At 22.6% G+C, this 18,679-nt stretch overlaps 1 protein-coding gene across 3 annotated transcripts in view; it reads right to left on the reverse strand.

Moving 5' to 3' along the window:
* The window catches only part of LOC122506540 (L-ascorbate oxidase-like), a 25,804-nt gene extending 7,241 nt beyond the window's left edge, over positions 1 to 18,563 (reverse strand). The window contains exons 1-3 of one of the 3 annotated variants that reach the window (XM_043618780.1): positions 3,514 to 3,620; positions 565 to 779; positions 127 to 341 (exon numbers count right to left, since the gene is read on the reverse strand). In XM_043618780.1, the coding sequence (XP_043474715.1) occupies positions 127 to 341; positions 565 to 584 (235 nt within the window). In that variant the 5' untranslated portion in view covers positions 585 to 779; positions 3,514 to 3,620. Of the gene's footprint in view, positions 1 to 126; positions 342 to 564; positions 780 to 3,513; positions 3,633 to 18,335 lie in introns of those variants that run through there. The other 2 variants (XM_043618781.1, XM_043618782.1) reach the window with 2 other exon arrangements.
* Positions 18,564 to 18,679: the final 116 nt, after the last annotated feature.

Raw genomic sequence — 18,679 nt, forward strand, 5'->3', positions numbered from 1 at the left:
TCTATTTACAATAGGAAAAAATGTCTTTTCGCCACCAAAAAAAAGGCGATTTGGTTATTTATAATTTTTCAAAAAAGCAAAAAGAGAAAAAAAATTCGAAGATCTAAATTTTTGTTTGCAACTTACTGGGTCTATAGTGACTGAAGTGCAAGATGATTGCAGTGGCTAGTATCATACTTATAACAATGGCACATCTTACAAATTTTGATGCCGGTGAAACTAGACGTTGTACATCTTTTGGTTCGTACATCGTCCACCTTAATTCCTTATTTGCATTTAACATACAAGGATGACGACATTCCTCAGAAATTATTTTCTCTAAATGAATCTCTGACGAGGTGCTAAACAATAATTTTTTTTTCTTGTTTCAATAATAAAAAAAATACATTTCCAAAACTTTTTCTAAATTTGCAAAATTTCTAATTTTATATTCAATAAAATATTCTTTAAATAAAATTTAAAAATAAATAAATTTTTCAATTAAAATTTATAATCAATAAAAAATTCTTTTAATAGATTTATATTCAATAAATTTTATACTATATCAATAGAAAGCAGAAATACCTATCTTTATTTGTGTGCATAGTTAAAAAATTAATTAGATAATTTTTTTAACATAAAATGTAAAATTTTCTCTTATTGAAAATACGATAACTAATTTCCTTAAATATAAATCGCGGTTTTTCCTCGAGGCTTCTCTTCTTCATTAGTTTCACAAGCCACAAAGTTTATAAGTTCACAATAGACGATTAGTTTTTTAGAAAAAAACATAATTTCTCCTAGATGAAAAAAAAAATAAATGCTTTTATCCCCATTTCGATAAAAATTTATGAAATATTTCTTTTTTACAAATTTTAATTTCTTCTTGAACAATAATAACTATTTTAACACAAATTTACAATAGTTCAACTCTTTTTAATTTTTCCCATTAAAAATAATTTTAACATTTCATTGAAATTCACTGGGTGAAATTTTATATTTTTATTTCTTAATTTCTATTTTCTATTTGATTATTATAAGAGTTCATATTCTATACAAATGACAAATAGAAAAGAGACTTTCGTCACACGCATCATATTTCAAAGATTTGTCCGTCATGCACTTTCACGTCATTTTTCTCTTTTTTTCTGAACTGAAAATTACTTTCAATTTATTGTATAACTCGAAATTAACAATTTTCTATTTTCAATGTCATTGAAATTTTAATTAATATTGAAATTCAAAAAAAAATTCTAATTTCAAAAGTGATTATAAGTCGAAAGTGAAATCAAAAATTCTAAGAAGGAGAAAAACTCGTCTCTTAAATTATAATTTTCATTTTTTTTCATAATAAAAAAACCAACCAAGAGACAAATTATAAAAAAAAAAACTGCAAAAATTAGAAAATAAAAAAAATAAAATTGAAAAAATAATTTCATTGAAGAAAACTGATCATTAAGTTTGAAAAATGAATCATAAGTGAGCAATTTCTATCACCACTTTAATTCATAGCAAATGTTAAGTCGTTTTCACTTTCTTGTTTAGTAAAAAAAAATCAAATTTTATTATCAATCATAAATTTGTAGTTTAATCGATAGGTGACATTTTTAGAGATAAAGTTTGATCTTGTCTTAATAAATAACAACCGGTCTCTTCAACAAGTGAAATAAATTTCTATTTTCAAATTTAAAAACAAAATTTACATTAATTAATTCCAAGTTTTTCATTTCTAAGCTTCGAAGCTTATTGCGAAAAAAAATAATAATTAAATCTCATTAGCTTTATCAGTGAAAAGTAAAATTTTAATTTATCAATAGATAGTGAAAAGTTTGAATTTAAAGATAAAAGCGATAGGAACGTTTTTATTTTGCCAAAAATGAAAAATATTGACAAGAAAGTAATTTTTTTAGCAGTCATTATAGAAAAACGAAAATTGTTACTTTTTAATTAAAAATAATTAAATTTTGAAAACCAACAAAAATTTACATAAAATTATAAATTTTTACAAAAATGTTTCAATTTTAAAAATATTTCAATATTATGACATCATTTTTAAATATTGTTTATTATTTATATTAATTTATCTAAAATTAATTAACATTTATGTGAATAAAAAATTTCATAAAAAATAATTTAAAAAAAAACTTTAAAATTATTATTGATTACAATTGTAAAAAAAATACGAAAGAAATATTATTTTTTCCTCTTTGAATATATTTTTTTACATATAAAATTATTTTATTTATTTTTTTTTTATTTTATTTTTTTTATTTTATAAATGTTTTACTCATAATTATCAGAAAATATAATTTCTTCCAAACAGAAAATATAATTTTTATTTATGTATTCGTAAATATGCAAATAAATATTGAAATCATTTAGCAAAAAATTTTTTTTTTTTGCCACACAAACTTTCATTAAATATCAAAATCCACGATGACGACACTTTAATCCAAGAACTGAAAGTTTTTGCTCAATTGCAAATCACTTCAAATTTCATGATGTAATAAATATTTAAATGAAATGCGTCGAAATCAAAACTTTTTTAATTTTAACTTTCGATTTCATAGTCCAAAGAAACTATGAGAAAATTATTCGTTTCACTTTTTATTGTTCAGTTCCCTTCAATCTTTTTTTATAGAAAATTAAAGCCAATTCTTTGTTTACTGTTTCGCTAAAATTTAACTTTTAACCGCTTCTTTTCATTGTTAAAATTAAATTTTACCAAAATCTTTTCAGTTAAATATTCAATTATAAAATAATATTAATTTTAAAATCAAAGTCATAAATTTTGAATTCAAAATTATTTTAATTAAATGATTAGTTTTAATTAAACAATTTTAATTAAATAATACTTTTAATTAAAATAATTTTGATTTTAACATCAAATAATGTGTTTTTCAAAATTTATATTTCATTGTTTTCAATTTCAATTTAGAAGTTAAAAAGTTTGACGTCTTCCTACGGACTTTGGAATTTTTAATTTAATTAAACTTTTCACTAACTTTCAATTAATAAAAATATTTTATTCGTAGAATATAAATAAAAAAATAAATATAAATATAAATATAAAATAATAAAAAAATATTAATAAATAAAGAGTTTTCTTCCAATTAAAAGGTTCTTTAAAAAAATTCGAATCATTGAAATATTTTTTCTTGAACCTTTAGAAGGCCTGTAAATTTGCACAAATTTTAATAGTTTTTTATTTAAAAAAATTTATGAATAAGGAGTCAGATCGATAAAAAGATTCGTCAAAATAAATAGTGGGCACTATAGTGACCACCCCGGCCCTCTAAAGGTTAACGCATCACAATTTAAAAAGTCAAAAACAATTTAATTCTAAAGTGTTAAAATATCAAAAAATTTCCCCAAGTAACGATAAGTTAAAATAAAATATTTAATTTAAAAAAATTTAAATTAAAAAAATCATTGAAATGAATTAAAATTGCAAAGAAGAAATTAAAATGATTATGACACTGGCGAACGAAACAAATAAGACCCGGCTTAAGTATATTCGCACATGGCACCTACGTAAAAGTTTAAGGCGCTTCGTTTAAAGTAACGCGCCGTCGCGCTCTCGCTATCGAGGGACCACTGGGCAAATTTTCCAAACCGAATCAAGTCTGGGTCTGAGTTGCCTGTTGAGCGAGTCGATTAGGGGTATCAAGGTGGTATTACAAACTTGGGGCCCGGACCCCTTCCCCCCACCACTCGACGGCATCATCATAGTTCACGCAATCCACGTCTCTCTCACACTCTTTTATTCCCCTGTCTCTCCTTCTTTCTCTTTCTCTCTCTCTCTTTCTTTCTTTGTCTCTCTTAAGCCCCAGAAGTTTATACAGCATCTACGGGGAATTATAGGAGTGCACATATTCCAATACACATGCCAGACTTTGAAGTAGTGAAAGTTTTCTGTAAAAGGCCTCACTGTCCCATACCATCAATGTATGTATACACTGTACAAACACTTTCATTCACTCGACCTTTCTCTTTTTTATCTCCGGCATATGTGATGGTATTGGTGCGGTGGACCAGTGGTTTCGCTTTCGCTTGAACCCCGAAGCACAATATACGGAGCCTTTGTCTTCACGCGATGTGAGATTCGTTTAAATTGATTAGAAGTTTTTTTTTAAATTTGGCAAAAAAAAGGAGTTTGTAATTTATACAATCGAATATTATACAGAACGTTCAAAATCTAACAGAATGTAATTCCCATTATTATTATTATTATTATTATTATTATTATTATTATTATTATTATTTAACACCTCGTTAGTCAACTAAATAATTATTACAAAATAAATAAGTAATAATAGTAATTTAACATTTTAAATCTTTCCACAGATTTCTGCACCGCTATGGGGATTTCTTTCGCTAGACTGCAGCTCCATCTTCAGGAGTTCCGTTTTGACCGCCTAGCATGCCTCTCTGTGTGATATGGTTCATGCCGTGACTTTTAACTAATATTCTAATAATATAAAGTTTCTTTCAGTTTAAAAAATAAAAATGATTTGTAATTTACACAATCGAATAATATTAAAACAGGAGAATAGAAATTAGTATTCTAATATTAAAGTTCCATCTAGTTTATAAATAATATTTGCAATTTACACAATCGAATTGCATTAAAGGGGAGGTTAGAAATTAATATTCTAAAGCTAAAGTTTCTTTCATTTTAAAAAGTATTTGTAATTTGCACAATCGAATTATATGAAATCTTCCACAATTTAATTGTATGTGTGAGATAGAAATTAATATTCCAATACTAAAGTTTTTTCATTTTAAAAAGTATTTGTAATTTACACAATCGAATTATTTTTTTAAGGAGGAGATAGAAATGAAAACTACAAAAGTTTTATTCATTTTAAAAAGAATTTGTAATTTACACAATCGAATTATTTTTAAGGTGGAGATAGAAATTAAAACTACAAAAGTTTTATTCATTTTAAAAAGAATTTGTAATTTACACAATCGAATTATTTTTTTAAGGAGGAGATAGAAATTAAAACTACAAAAGTTTTATTCATTTTAAAAAGAATTTGTAATTTACACAATCGAATTATTTTTAAGGTGGAGATAGAAATTAAAACTACAAAAGTTTTATTCATTTTAAAAAGAATTTGTAATTTACACAATCGAATTATTTTTAAGGAGGAGATAGAAATTAAAACTACAAAAGTTTTATTCATATTTTAAAAATGATTTGTAATCATTTCGAATTGGAGAATAGAAATTAATATTCTAATTTATTTGCTTCAGTTTAAATATTTGTAATTTGCCCAATCTAAATTTCACTTAAACAAAAACATTTTCCTAGAAGAACTCTTAACAACAAAACATTTCTAAATTTCAAAATACTCCAGTAGTAATTCTAACTCATTTCTATTTCGAAACTTTATAGCATCGTACTAAAATTAAATAATTCTGAAATTGGATAAAATTAATGTCTTCTTTGAACAAGCAATAACAAAATGTGATTTATTATCTTTTTTCTAAATTCTCACTTTTATATACGGGCACAATCTTCAGAGAGAATATTATCAACTGAGAATAGTAATGGTGAACAAACTAGAGAAAATTACGCAAAATTTACAGTTATAGTGAGTGTTAACAATTGTCAGTGAAATCATAATTATTGTCAGTCATAAAAATATCTATTCCGAAAAATAATAATTATAATTCCATTTGACAATTCGTTCTTTTATATTTCAGAAAAGAAATCTGCATTCATAATTTTTCTAGTTTGGAAAATATTTGAAACTATATTTTTAGTTTTCACCTCGGTTTGCACATTACTATTAAAATTTAACTTCGTACACCATAATTACAATGCGTATGATAATTTCGATCTTTGTACTTTTGGTCGTTAATTTTTTTCCCACAACAATTTTTTAAAAAAAAAACTCGTAAGGAAGTGTTACAACTTTGTATTTAGAGGACAAAATAAAACGAACTGTGGAGACGACATAAATACCAGATTATCGAAGAAGGAGGAGTATTCAAAAGAAGAAATATTTTTTGCGAGAGCAATTGCAACGACAGATAGTTATTGCGAAGAACTACAAAGTTTCTAGAAGCGTAGCAGTATGTGCAAAATGAAACATTTTTAAAAACTAAAAAAAAATGTTCAATTCAAAAAGTATTTCTAATTTAAACAATCGAAAGAATATTATTTATGTAATAAAAATATTATTTATATAATCGGAATAATATTACTATAAATACTATACATAATAATATGATAATCCCACTATGATGAACTCACATTAAAAATAATGGTTCAACCTTGCTTCAGGATATACGACGACACTAGAGCGGACAGCTAACTTCTTTTTTAATAGTTGTCGACTAAGTTAATCACATGTCGGGACAAAAATAAAACTAGTTTGCGCATAAAATAATTATAATATAAAGCAAACTGCAATAAGGAGAATATACTACAACTTATTTATTCCACTCCATCAAAGTTTGTATTAACTATTCTTCCACTTACTGCCAACGGATGTTTTTGAAAAATTCTACAAAAATCTATAATATGTTAAATCCTACGAAATATACTCAATGTTATTGAATTATATTTATTTGTTTCATGAAAATTTATTGCCGTAAAGAAGAGCCGAAATAAGGGACTGCAACGTCTTTGTAAATGAATAAAAAAAGTAAAACTTTAACCAAAGGAAAATTTGCATAATTATAATCTCCAGAATTAACAAAAACAGGCGAACATCATTTTGGATCGAAGGTATTACATGGTAACTCCAAATACTCCAGTTAGGTAAGATTTTTATTTTGTTAGTAAATTACACTATCGAATACTTTTTAGGATGGAACATACCAGACTGCAACTCCTAATACTCAACAGTATTCGGAGTAAATGAATTTGTAATTTATACAATCGAATATTGCTCAGAGCAGAGGATGCCAGACGGTAAGTACTAATACACAACTTTATTTAGATTAAAAAGAATTTGTAATTTATACAATCGAACATTACTCAGAGCAGAGGATGCCAGACGGTAAATCCTAATGCCCAACTTTATTTAGATTAAAAAGAATTTTTTAATTCACACAATCGAATATTGTTCAGGATGAAAGATGCCAAACTCGAACACCTAATACCCAAATTTATAAAAATCATAATTTTGATAGTAATCTACAGCATCGAGTATTATGCAAATTGGAACCTACACTATAGTGACCCCTAATACCTAGCTTTAATTAATTTTAAAAAATGGTTTATAATTTACACAATCGAATAAGAAATAAACCAACCGAATTTAGAAGATTTACGAAAACAAATTCAACAAAGTATTTGAAATCGATATTTATATAATGAGAATTCGAATGTGTGTACAACTTGAATGTTCATCTGAGCGAGGAATAAATGAGACGTGATGTTTAAACAAGTAGACCGAGATGATCGATCTTTTTGCACATTTCTCGAACGACGTGTTCAAATGTATCACTAGTCCATGTACATTCTAGCTTCACTTCTTTTTTTCTCTAATATATCAGATAAAAGTGGACATATTGCTATAATATGATAAGAACAAAACGAAAATACGAATTAATTACAAGTGATAACAAGATATTTTTTCTATCCATGTATCTATTGATACAATTTGTTTATATTATCCTCGATATTATCCTAATAATGATTAATAAATATTGCAATTACTTTTGTGGTAATCTTATAAGATAGTTATAAGAACTCCAAAACGCAGAAAATTTTTTTTTTTATTTCAACCAAAAAAACGAATAGTTTTGTACGATTAAGAACTATTTTTTTCTGCATTTGAAAAAATTGAATCATTTTAAAAATGAAAGCAACATCAGGTTTTTAATTATTACCTCTTCGTCACCTAATTTCACCTATAAAAGAATTCAAAAGATGATATAATTTAAATCGAATTAATGTTCCAGTTTATTAAATTAATTTCCACGATATTTTCATTTTGAAAAAAAGTAATGTTATTTCAAAATCAGGACACTTAATTTCTAATCAACTTGTCACTCTCTTGACCTGACGACATGCGGATTATTTCGAGAATTTATAATTAACGCATTTCTTGTTTTAACAGAAACTATTTATAAATTCGTTCCACTCAATTTATTTCCAATTAAGAAACAATTAGTTATTTGCGAAAACTAATAATTGCAAAAACTAATAATTAAAGTTTATATATATTACATATACTTTCAAATAATATATATTTGCAATTAAATTTGTTTATATATAAATACATAGTTTAATATGTAAAGATTGTAATTTTACATTTATATGTATAATTGCATTTTCTGTCTTACGAATATTACATAAATACATTACAACCAACATTTCATATTTCCTTGCGATTTTCTAGAAAGTAATAATATCTTTTATAGAAAAGATAAAATTGGAGAGATCTGAAAGTTTGATTTTAAAAAAATAAAGGAAAAAAAGCAGATCAAACTGAAAATTCACATGTAAATATAACTGTATTAAAAATTTATACATTTGTAGATATCACTGAGTTTTGATCAATCGTTATGAACGTTAATTATTAGTTTCCACAAGATACTAGGGAGCGAGAATTATAACCAGAGACAGCAATTTGCATTCGAAAGTTTTGAAAATAATTCCCTACGGTTCATTAATATTTCTATTAATGAATAATAAATACGACTTTGCTTTTCTACGATTCTTTTTTCTATATTCCACTTGCAGTTTTTCAATGTTTCCTATAATATCATTATCTTGAACATTCTTATTAACAACTGTTGATTTTAATCTTAAACTGTAATAACATAGCAAGCTAATGATAATAATCCGAATATGTAACAATTTTGGTTTATTACTTTTATCTAGATTAATGTAAATAGAATATAATTAATATAAATTATAAGTTGTCAGGTGGTAAGTTCTAGGAGTCAAGTTTATGAAAATGTAAATTTTTTTGGTAATCTGGAGAAATGGATTTTAATTAGAATGAAAGATCCCAAATGCGAACACCTAATACACAAATTTTATTAGATTTAAATTTGTAATTTACACAATCGAATATTATTCAGAATGGAAGATGACAAACTGTAACTCCTAACACTCAAGTATTTTAAATTAAAATACAAACAAAACATAAAGTTTGCTCAAAAATTAATTTTTCATCTTCTGCTGATTATCGGCTGTGGTTACTTTTTATAAATTGTGAATTAAATTAATTTTGATGACCCAGATAATTATTGGAATTGTTCTAGAAATAGTTTGGGACCATTAAAAAATTTTTTGACTAACAATTATTTTTTCTCGATCAAAAACATTTGTCTCTAACCCCTAACTATAATTACACGGCAAATTAATCACAATAAAACAAGTATGTAACAATTTAACTTTTTTACTTCCATTCCCATAATTGTAATAATAACCATAATTAATTCTTAATTATTTCTCTCTCTAATTAGTTATTAAACATAAACCACGTATATAAATTCAATTGTATAAGTTCAAAGAAATTTTTTTTTTGATATATTTTTATGCTAATAAGTAGATTTCGTGTGAGATGAAGAAATAATCTGATCACTAATAGTTGATTTTCCACATTTCATTCTCAAATGAGTAGATTTTTTTTCCGTTTTAAAAAGAAAATTAACAGATTTTCCCATGTCATGAGACAATTAAAACATTCCATGTGCATTTCTTTAATGTTGGGAATGATTCCGTAAACTGGAAATACTTTCTCTTTCATTTGATCGAGTTAAATACATATATTGTGTGAAATTGAATTCGGGACGAGGTGGGGCAAATTGCTAATTTGAAAAGTTATTTGGCTGGCTGCATTTCATCGATTTCTATCAATTAATTTGTCATGTAAACTGTATGTGAAGTCGTAAAATTTTTAAATATATGTTTAATTTTTCTCAATTGTAAGAAAGACTCTGGCAAAAGATTGCAAATATTTACGCAATTCTCATATTAATTCTCAAATTAAATAAATGTTATCACATTTATTATAATTTAATATGAGAATTTCGTAAATATTTTTATTATAATTTAATATGAGAATATAAAAATAACTAATTATTGTAAATCGGTGGAAGAATTACATAATGGGTTTTAAATTTCGCGGGCTTGGAGCTATGGTAGTGGGGCATAAGTTCAACGCGGACACCACTAGGTGGCTCTGAATTCGTGGCCCTTTAAATACAAGGGAGTCGAACCTCTTTTAATTGCCAACTCAGTCAACGCAGCCGGCACACCAATAATTGCTGACATTATACACGAGAAAACACTCGACTTATCTTGGACGGAAATTAAATCAACTACGAGGACAACTCTAAAATAAGAAATCTACCGATAAATTCGCTTAAATAGCTATTTAACAGTACTGGCTATTTGTCTATACAAGAGGCCATTAAAACAAAAACGTACACGATGGTAAGTATACGTTATTGTCAGGTTTACATAAATATAAAAAGGATTTGTAATTTACACAATCGAATATTGTTCAGGCTGAAAGATGCCTTGAGGTGAATCCTAATACCCATCTTTATTTAGATTAAAAAGAATTTGTAATTTACACAATCGAATATTGTTCAGGCTTAAAGATTCCAGACTGTAACTTATAACTCTCAAGTTTCCATAAACGAAAATTTTAATTCTTTTCTTTTTTTCCTCCCCAAGGTGTCAATAAACACAAAACATGAATAATATCTTTCAAGTCAACGCGTAAGTGTCTGGCAAGATTTAAAGTGTCTAAATTGACTCAAGAATTAGTTGTTATGGTCAATTGAATATCCGAACGTGTTTCAGTGTAACGCTTATGATCAGAGTGAAAAAAAAAGTTCTGAAAATGGCTTTATTACACGTTCAATATAAACATATATGGCAAACTATAAGTTACGCCTGTATGGTGGCAAATGTTCGATTCTAATTGATTACGTTCCAATGGGTTATAAGGAACTGCTAATATCTCTTCGTGAAAGCCATCTGAACACAAAAGGCACTTAAACTTCGTCAAATTATAATTAAATACATAGTAACAAAACTCGCTTTCTCGGTTTTGCTTTTCTCAGACATATATTATCTCAAAGCTAGATATTTTACTGTCCGTTACTTTTTTTTTGCAAATTTTTATTTTTCCTAGAAAAACTATTAAAATACCGGAAAATGGAATAAAATGTTATTAATATATCTATTAACACTGAATATTATAACGGAATTTGATGCTTGTTTACATGTATAATTATTCAGTAGTAAAATGCTTCTCTCAACTATTTCACACTGCACAAAATATAATGTGAGATAAATAACTAATTTTATTAAATTTAATTTAAAGTCGTATAATTTAAAAAAAAGTAACTTTAAAATATCCTTTTAATTATTTACTAAATCTAATTTATGAAAATTAATATTAATTATATTTTTTAAAATTTAATACAATAAATCGTATTTATTAAATTTAATATAATAAATTTAATTTGTGACAAGCTCCGAAGAAAGGTACCTAAGAAGCAGAGAATTTTAAGGTTATGTTTGTATCATACCCAAAAGTTTCTGTGTTTAATTTAAAACAACAAATAATTGTTATTAGCATATTAATTCTAATAGTTTAGTCGTATAATAAAATGTAATCATTAATAACAAATTAAAATAACAAACAATAACAAGGAATTATTAATAAGAAATTGTAATAACAAAATAATAATAAATTGTAACAAATAATAACCGAATTGTAATAACAAGTTAATGATAAATTGTAATAACTGTAAATAATTAACAAATAACAAAACAATAATTATCGTTAATACTCTTTGTGTATTTTCATTCTAAACATTACAAACATAACCTACAATTTTTGGCATCTACCTTTCTTCGCAGCGAATCAAATTTAATAAATTTAATATAATAAATTTAATTTAATAATTATTTTTTAATAATTATAATGTAACAAAATTTAATTCAATAAATTAAATATATTAAATTAAAAAAATTTTATTCTTTTTTAATTTAAATTTTCAGTTTCTAAACTTTTTCCACCCCGTAGTTTTTTTAATTTTCCAAAATTGAAGTCTAAAAGTATTTTTACAAAATTTACATCAATTTAGGAAAAAAGCAAAATAATTCATAGAAAATGTAAATTTCCTCAACATTTTTAAAGAATTATAGAAATTTAATTAAAATTATCACCAACTTTTTTAACTAGCCTTCTATTTCAACAAAATTTACTTTATTGTTTGCAAAAAAAAATTCCAAATAATAGGTGTAAATTAATTTTCAAACTCACACAAGAAAGAAAATTGCACAGAAATAGAAAAAACAGTGAACAATGTTTAACAACTTTTGTCCTTCCACTGAATGAGACTCAGCAATTATGAAAGTTAAAAATAAAAGTAAATTGTTTTTACATTAAGTAATTTCTGTACAGTTTTAAGGCGCACAGAGGAAATAATTTCCATTGGCGAGCACTTTCAAATATATATTTATATTTTTCCGTTAGACTTCAATTTCTTTTCTTCGATTTTAAATAAAATTTAAAAAAAAAAGATAATTATTAATTTAAAAAAATAATTATTAATTAAAAAATATATTATTATTTATAATATTATACATATATACGTGTATAAACATTTTCTATTATGCCACTCATTTTTTATTAGTTTAACTCGATGGAAATTTTCGCTTTGAACTTTAATAAATAATTAATTAGCCATATCGTGAAATTTAAGGCGATTAAAAAATTAATATTTCATTTATATATACAGATGTATATATATTATATACATATCTAAACTATAATCAAGATTATAGATTCAATCACAAAATGTTATTAAAATATTAATTTAAAAAAAAAAAAAAAAAAAAAAAAAAAAATTACACTATTATTAAAATATATTTTTTAGGAGGTCAAACAAAGTAATTTAAACATTTTTTATTTATGTAATTTATGACTTCCAAAAATATTGAAATAATAATAATAAATGTTTAAATTCATTTATTTGACATTAAAATATTAAATTAATAATAATAATAATAATAATAACAATAATTAAAAAATTATTTATCGAGAGAAAACCTTGGCATTGCGATTCAATGTTTTATGTCTACAGTAATAGACACCTGCGATTTAAAGCCATAGCATAAAGTCCGGTCATCAACCTTATACTGATGATTGTAAATGTATAGTTTCTTCTCAACTAGTATACGACTATATATATTTAATCCAGAAATTGACGGCTTCATCGCTAGCATAAAATATACTACTTACTTTTTTATTTAATTAAAAAAAATTTATTTAATTTAAAAAAAATTATTTAATTTTTTAAAAAAATTTTTCAATTTGAAAAAAATAATCTCCAAATAAGACAAAAAAAAAATAAAATAGTAAATTGAAATATCTCTTTTCGAATTTCTACGACTACTCTACATTTCAAATATCACATCCGTTGTAAAAATATTTTTATTTTCTGTAATGAAGTTTCTCTGTTTGAAAAAGGAAAAAAGAAAACTTTTCAATTAGGGTAAATGTGCCAATAATAATTTTGCATTTAGCCACCTTTGAAAAATAGAAAATTCGACAATTATTGATTTATAATGAAAGATGAAAATTTATGGCTTGAAAAACTAAAAGCTCGTGTCATTAAGATAATAAAATATTTATAAAAATTATTTAAACAAATTAAAGCAATAAAAAATAAGATCAAAAACGTCTGAAATAATGAAATAAATTTTTTTTCGAACTATTTTTTTTAAATATACTATTTATAGTTTTTATTTATTTTTTTATTATTATTTTAATATTTTTCTAATTTATTTTAATATTTTTCTAATTTATTTTCAATATTTAATAAAATGACAAGTGTGTCGACTTTAAGGCGCGTTTAAAAAATAATGATAAATGCAATGATTTAGTTTAAAGACGAGAAAATTGCTATTTATAGAAACAAGAATTATTTGTAAATATAATGAACATAATTTTTTCTTTTTTCATGTGTGAGAAAACTAATTAAACGCAATTATTATATATTTTGCGTTTAAATAATTATTATAACAACGAAATCGGAATGAAAAGTTCTACTCGCAATTTTTTTTTTTAGAAAATCGTAATTAGAATTTGTATCTAATATTTAATTTAAAAAAATATAGTAATAATATTCTAAGAAAAAAAAATTAATCAAATAACCGATTACTTGTCTATTATCAAATAAATATTTACTTAAATCAAATAATTTTTATTTGAGCCAATTTAATCGTATTTGCTTCAAATACTAAAATTTAAATATTCAATTTAATTCAAGTACAATTTAATTGACTTAAATATAAAAATTATTTGATTCAAATAAATATTTATTTGGTAATAGACAAGAAATCGAATATTTAATAAAAAATAAAATAAATAAAAATAAATAAAAAAAAAAATTTTTTTCAATGTAATAATAATAATAATAAATATTAAAAGAATAATAATAAATAATAATAAAAATAATATTTACACATTCATTTATTGAATTTCGAAATAAAAAGAAATTCGACGTATTTAATTTTTTTTTCATTCCTTCAAAAATTCGGTTTTCTCTCATTTTTTAAATCAACATCTTGTTATTTATTTTTACCGAAAAATTATTCCAATATTACATAAGAATGACCTTTATCAATTTTTGTCATCTTTTTTTTCTAAAGATTCACAACACAATTTTAATTGAGAAAAAATCATTTATTAAAATAAGTAGAACTTTTTTTTTAAGTGAAAGTCTTCCGCCTTTACTTTCTTCGTTTACTTGGACATTTATATATGTATAACAAGTATAATTTGGAATTCCCAAATAAATAATAAAATTTAAACGATCTTTAAATATACGCATAAAATTATGGTGAATTTGAAAAAATTATTATAATTATAATATTAATAATAATAACAATAATAATAATAATAATAATAATAATAACAACAATAATAATTGTTATCTATTGAGATTGTTCACTTCTTTCACCTTGGATGAATAAGTTTAATAATATTGATACCTATAATTTTAATTAATAATTGAACTTTAATTAATAATAATTAATTAATATTAATTGAATTTTAATTAATAATTAATAATATTAATTTTTTGGCGAAATTATAAAATTTTATTTAATGGAAGGTAGAAAAAAATTAATAATAATGAATAATAATAATAAATAAAAAATTTATTTGGAAGAAAATTTTCTACTAATTCTAAATAATCATTATTGTTATTACTAATATTATTATTATTACAATTATTATTTTTTATTATTTTTATTATTATTATTAGAATTACTATATTATTAATAATAGTTTTTACTTGCATTTATTACAATTATTATTATTATTATCTTACACTGCAGGTAAAAATGTTATAAAAAAATAGATAAATAAAATTGACAGGGAGACTTGTTATAAAAAACAGTTAAATTTTTTTCTTTCAAATTCAAAGAGAAAGGGTAAATAGAGGGGGCAAGGGGCAAAATTCAAAAAGTGTGGGGGAAGACAAATTTAATGATGAAAAAACTAAAATTTTAATTTAGTACATTCTCAATATTTAAAGTAGATAAATATTTGAATTTATTCTCTCTATAGAATTTTCTTCTCCATAATACAAATGAGGTAAAAACTCTATATCAAGATATCGCTTCAATATCAGAGAAACTTTCACTCACGATCAAAACTTTTAATTTTCGTTTAATAAAACACTATTCCCGTTGATTTTTTTCTTTTTTAAAAATATTTTCCTTTTTCAAAATAAATTCTCCCAATAAAATCCTCAAATATCGAAAATAATTTTTATTATCAATAATATTACCTACTAAAAAAAATAGTGAATAATCAGATTTTTAATTCACGTTAAAAATTATTTTTTTGTTAAAAAGAAACAAAAAATTATTTTTTCGTTAAAAGAAACAAAAAATTATTTTTTCGTTAAAAAGAAACAAAAAATTATTTTTTCGCTAAAAAGAAACAAAAAAATTACTTTTTCCTTTAAACAAATCATAGTTTTGTCTCTATTTAAAACAAAAAAATAAATTTTTCCAATAAAAAAAATAGAAAAATTATTTTTTCAGTTAAAAAACAAAAAAATAATTATTTATTAAAAGAAAATTATAATTTTTTTTTATTAAAAGCAAAAGAAATAATTTTCCCCACTAAAAAAAAGATGAATAATAAATTTTTCTTTAAAAGAAAATTATAATTCTTTGTATTAAAAACAAAAAAATAATTTTTTCCGTTAAGAAAAACAGAAAAATAATGTTTTCACCTTTAAAAACACAAAAAAAAACAAAAACTTGATTTTAAAATTTAAGAAATTGAGAAAGTTTTCAGAAAATATTTCATACTTTCTTTGCTAATACATAACTAAATTTTATATTTTGTAAATTAATTTACAATTAAACATTTTTTTGAATTACATAATTGATAATTTACGAAAAAAATTTAATGCTCATCAATTATTCCTATTCGTAAATTTAATTAAGAAAAAAATAACTCAGAATTTGAATAATTAATTATTATTTTAATTATATTCGCGAATAATTTTAAGAAAATGAATTAACAATTAATTTGTTATTCATAAATTGTCAATAAGATTTGCAATTCTATTAAAGAAACGAAATTTTTTTTTAAAAAATTCAGAATATTAATTGTTTACAAATTAAGTACTAACAATTTTTGGAAATATTATTCATTTACAAAAATTAATTAGTAAATAATTTAAAATATTTATAATTTACAAATTAATTAGTAAAAAAAATTCAAAATATTTATCATTTACAAATTAATTTGTAAAAGATTCAAAAATATTAATCATTTACAAATTAATTAGTAACAAATCTAAATTATTTATAATTTGCAAATTAATTGCAAAAAAATTCAAAATATTTATTACTTACAAATTAATTTGTAAAAACTTCAAAAATATTAATCATTTACAAATTAATTAGTAACAAATCCAAAATATTCATAATTTACAAATTAATTAATAAAAAAATTCAAAATAATAATCATTTTAAAAATTAAAATTAATAAATAATAATATTAATAAATAAAATTTTAATTAACAACCACGATTTAATTAAAAAATTTTTTTTTAATTTATTTAATAAATCAAAAGTTGTTAACAAGGTGTTGAATTGTTTAGCAATTAATTTAGAAATAACAAACAATTGCAGACAATAGTTAAACAACAATTTACCGAATAAACAATCAGTTCGATTTTAATAAACAGTAAATAAAAATAAATTATAATTTTTCGTTTATGGTTTCAATTTCCCTATAAATTAATTTAAAAATAGAACAAATTGATCGGCGATCGAAAATTTGCGATATTTGTAAAAAAAAATTATGTTGCTGTCAATATTAATAAAAAAATAGTTTAGTTAATATTTTTTTCGTGATTTTCATAAAAAATATGAAGAGTAAATCACACAAACTCTTTATTAATTATTATAGAAAATAATTAATTTTTATTAATTACCTATTATTTATAGAAAATAATTCATTATTCTAGAGAATAATTTATTTTTATTAATTATTATAGATAATAATAAATTTTTATTAATTGTTATGAAAAAAATCCATTTTTATTAATTATTATAGATAATAATAAATTTTTATTAATTGTTATGAAAAAAAATCCATCTCTATTAATTATTATATAGAAAATAATTAATTATTATAGTAAAAATTAATTATTATAGATAATAATTAATTTTTACTATTTTTTATAGAAAAGAATGTATTTTTATTAATTATTATAGAAAATAATTCATTATTATAGAGAATAATTAATATTTATTAATCTTTATGGGAAAAAATCCATTTTTATTAATGATTATTGAAAAAATTCATTATTAGAGAGAATAAAGAATAATTATTAATTGTTATAGAAAATAATGAATTTTTATTTATTCTTATAGAAAATAATTCATTATTATAGAGAAAAATTAATTTTTATTAATTGTTATGGAAAAAAATCCATTTTTAAAAATTATTATTGAAAATAATTCATTATTATTAATTGCTATAAAAAATAATTCATTTTTAAAAATTATTATAGAAAATAATTCATTTTTAAAAATTGTTATTAAAATTAATTAATTATTTTAGAGAAAAATTAATTATTATACAGAATAATTATTTATTATTAACTGTCATAAAAAATAATTAATTATTATAGAAAATAAGGCTTTTTTATTAATTATTATTGAAAATAATTAATTAATACAGAGAATAATGAATGATTTTAGAGAATAATTAATAATTATAAAGAAAAATGAATGATTATTAATTATTATAGAGAATAAAGAATTATTATCAATAATTATAGAAAATAATGAGAAATTATTATTTGTTTTGACTTACCTGGAACTGGAGTGAAGTAAATAATGGTGGCAACAACGGAACTGAGTCCAACGAAAATTGCGAGTCTCAATAACATGTTATTTTTTTGAACGAATTTTCCGGGGATTTTTTTCCGCTGGATAATTGGATTTTTTTTCCTGTTTCTCCTGCGCTCACCTTGATTGAAAGTTTTAAAGCGCTTAATGTCTGGAAAGAACTTAGCAGTATCGTAGTCGCGAACACACTACTTCTTCATTGAGGCAAGTTCATTGCCAGGCTGAGAAACAGAGACAGAAAGGGAAAGAAAGAGAGAGTTGCCCGCTTGATCAAGGAAGAAAGGTATCTTATGTATCACTTTATAGGCA

This window comes from Leptopilina heterotoma, unplaced genomic scaffold, assembly GCF_015476425.1.
Source record: "Leptopilina heterotoma isolate Lh14 unplaced genomic scaffold, ASM1547642v1 Lhet_42, whole genome shotgun sequence".
In the NCBI taxonomy this organism is placed as follows: domain Eukaryota; kingdom Metazoa; phylum Arthropoda; class Insecta; order Hymenoptera; family Figitidae; genus Leptopilina; species Leptopilina heterotoma.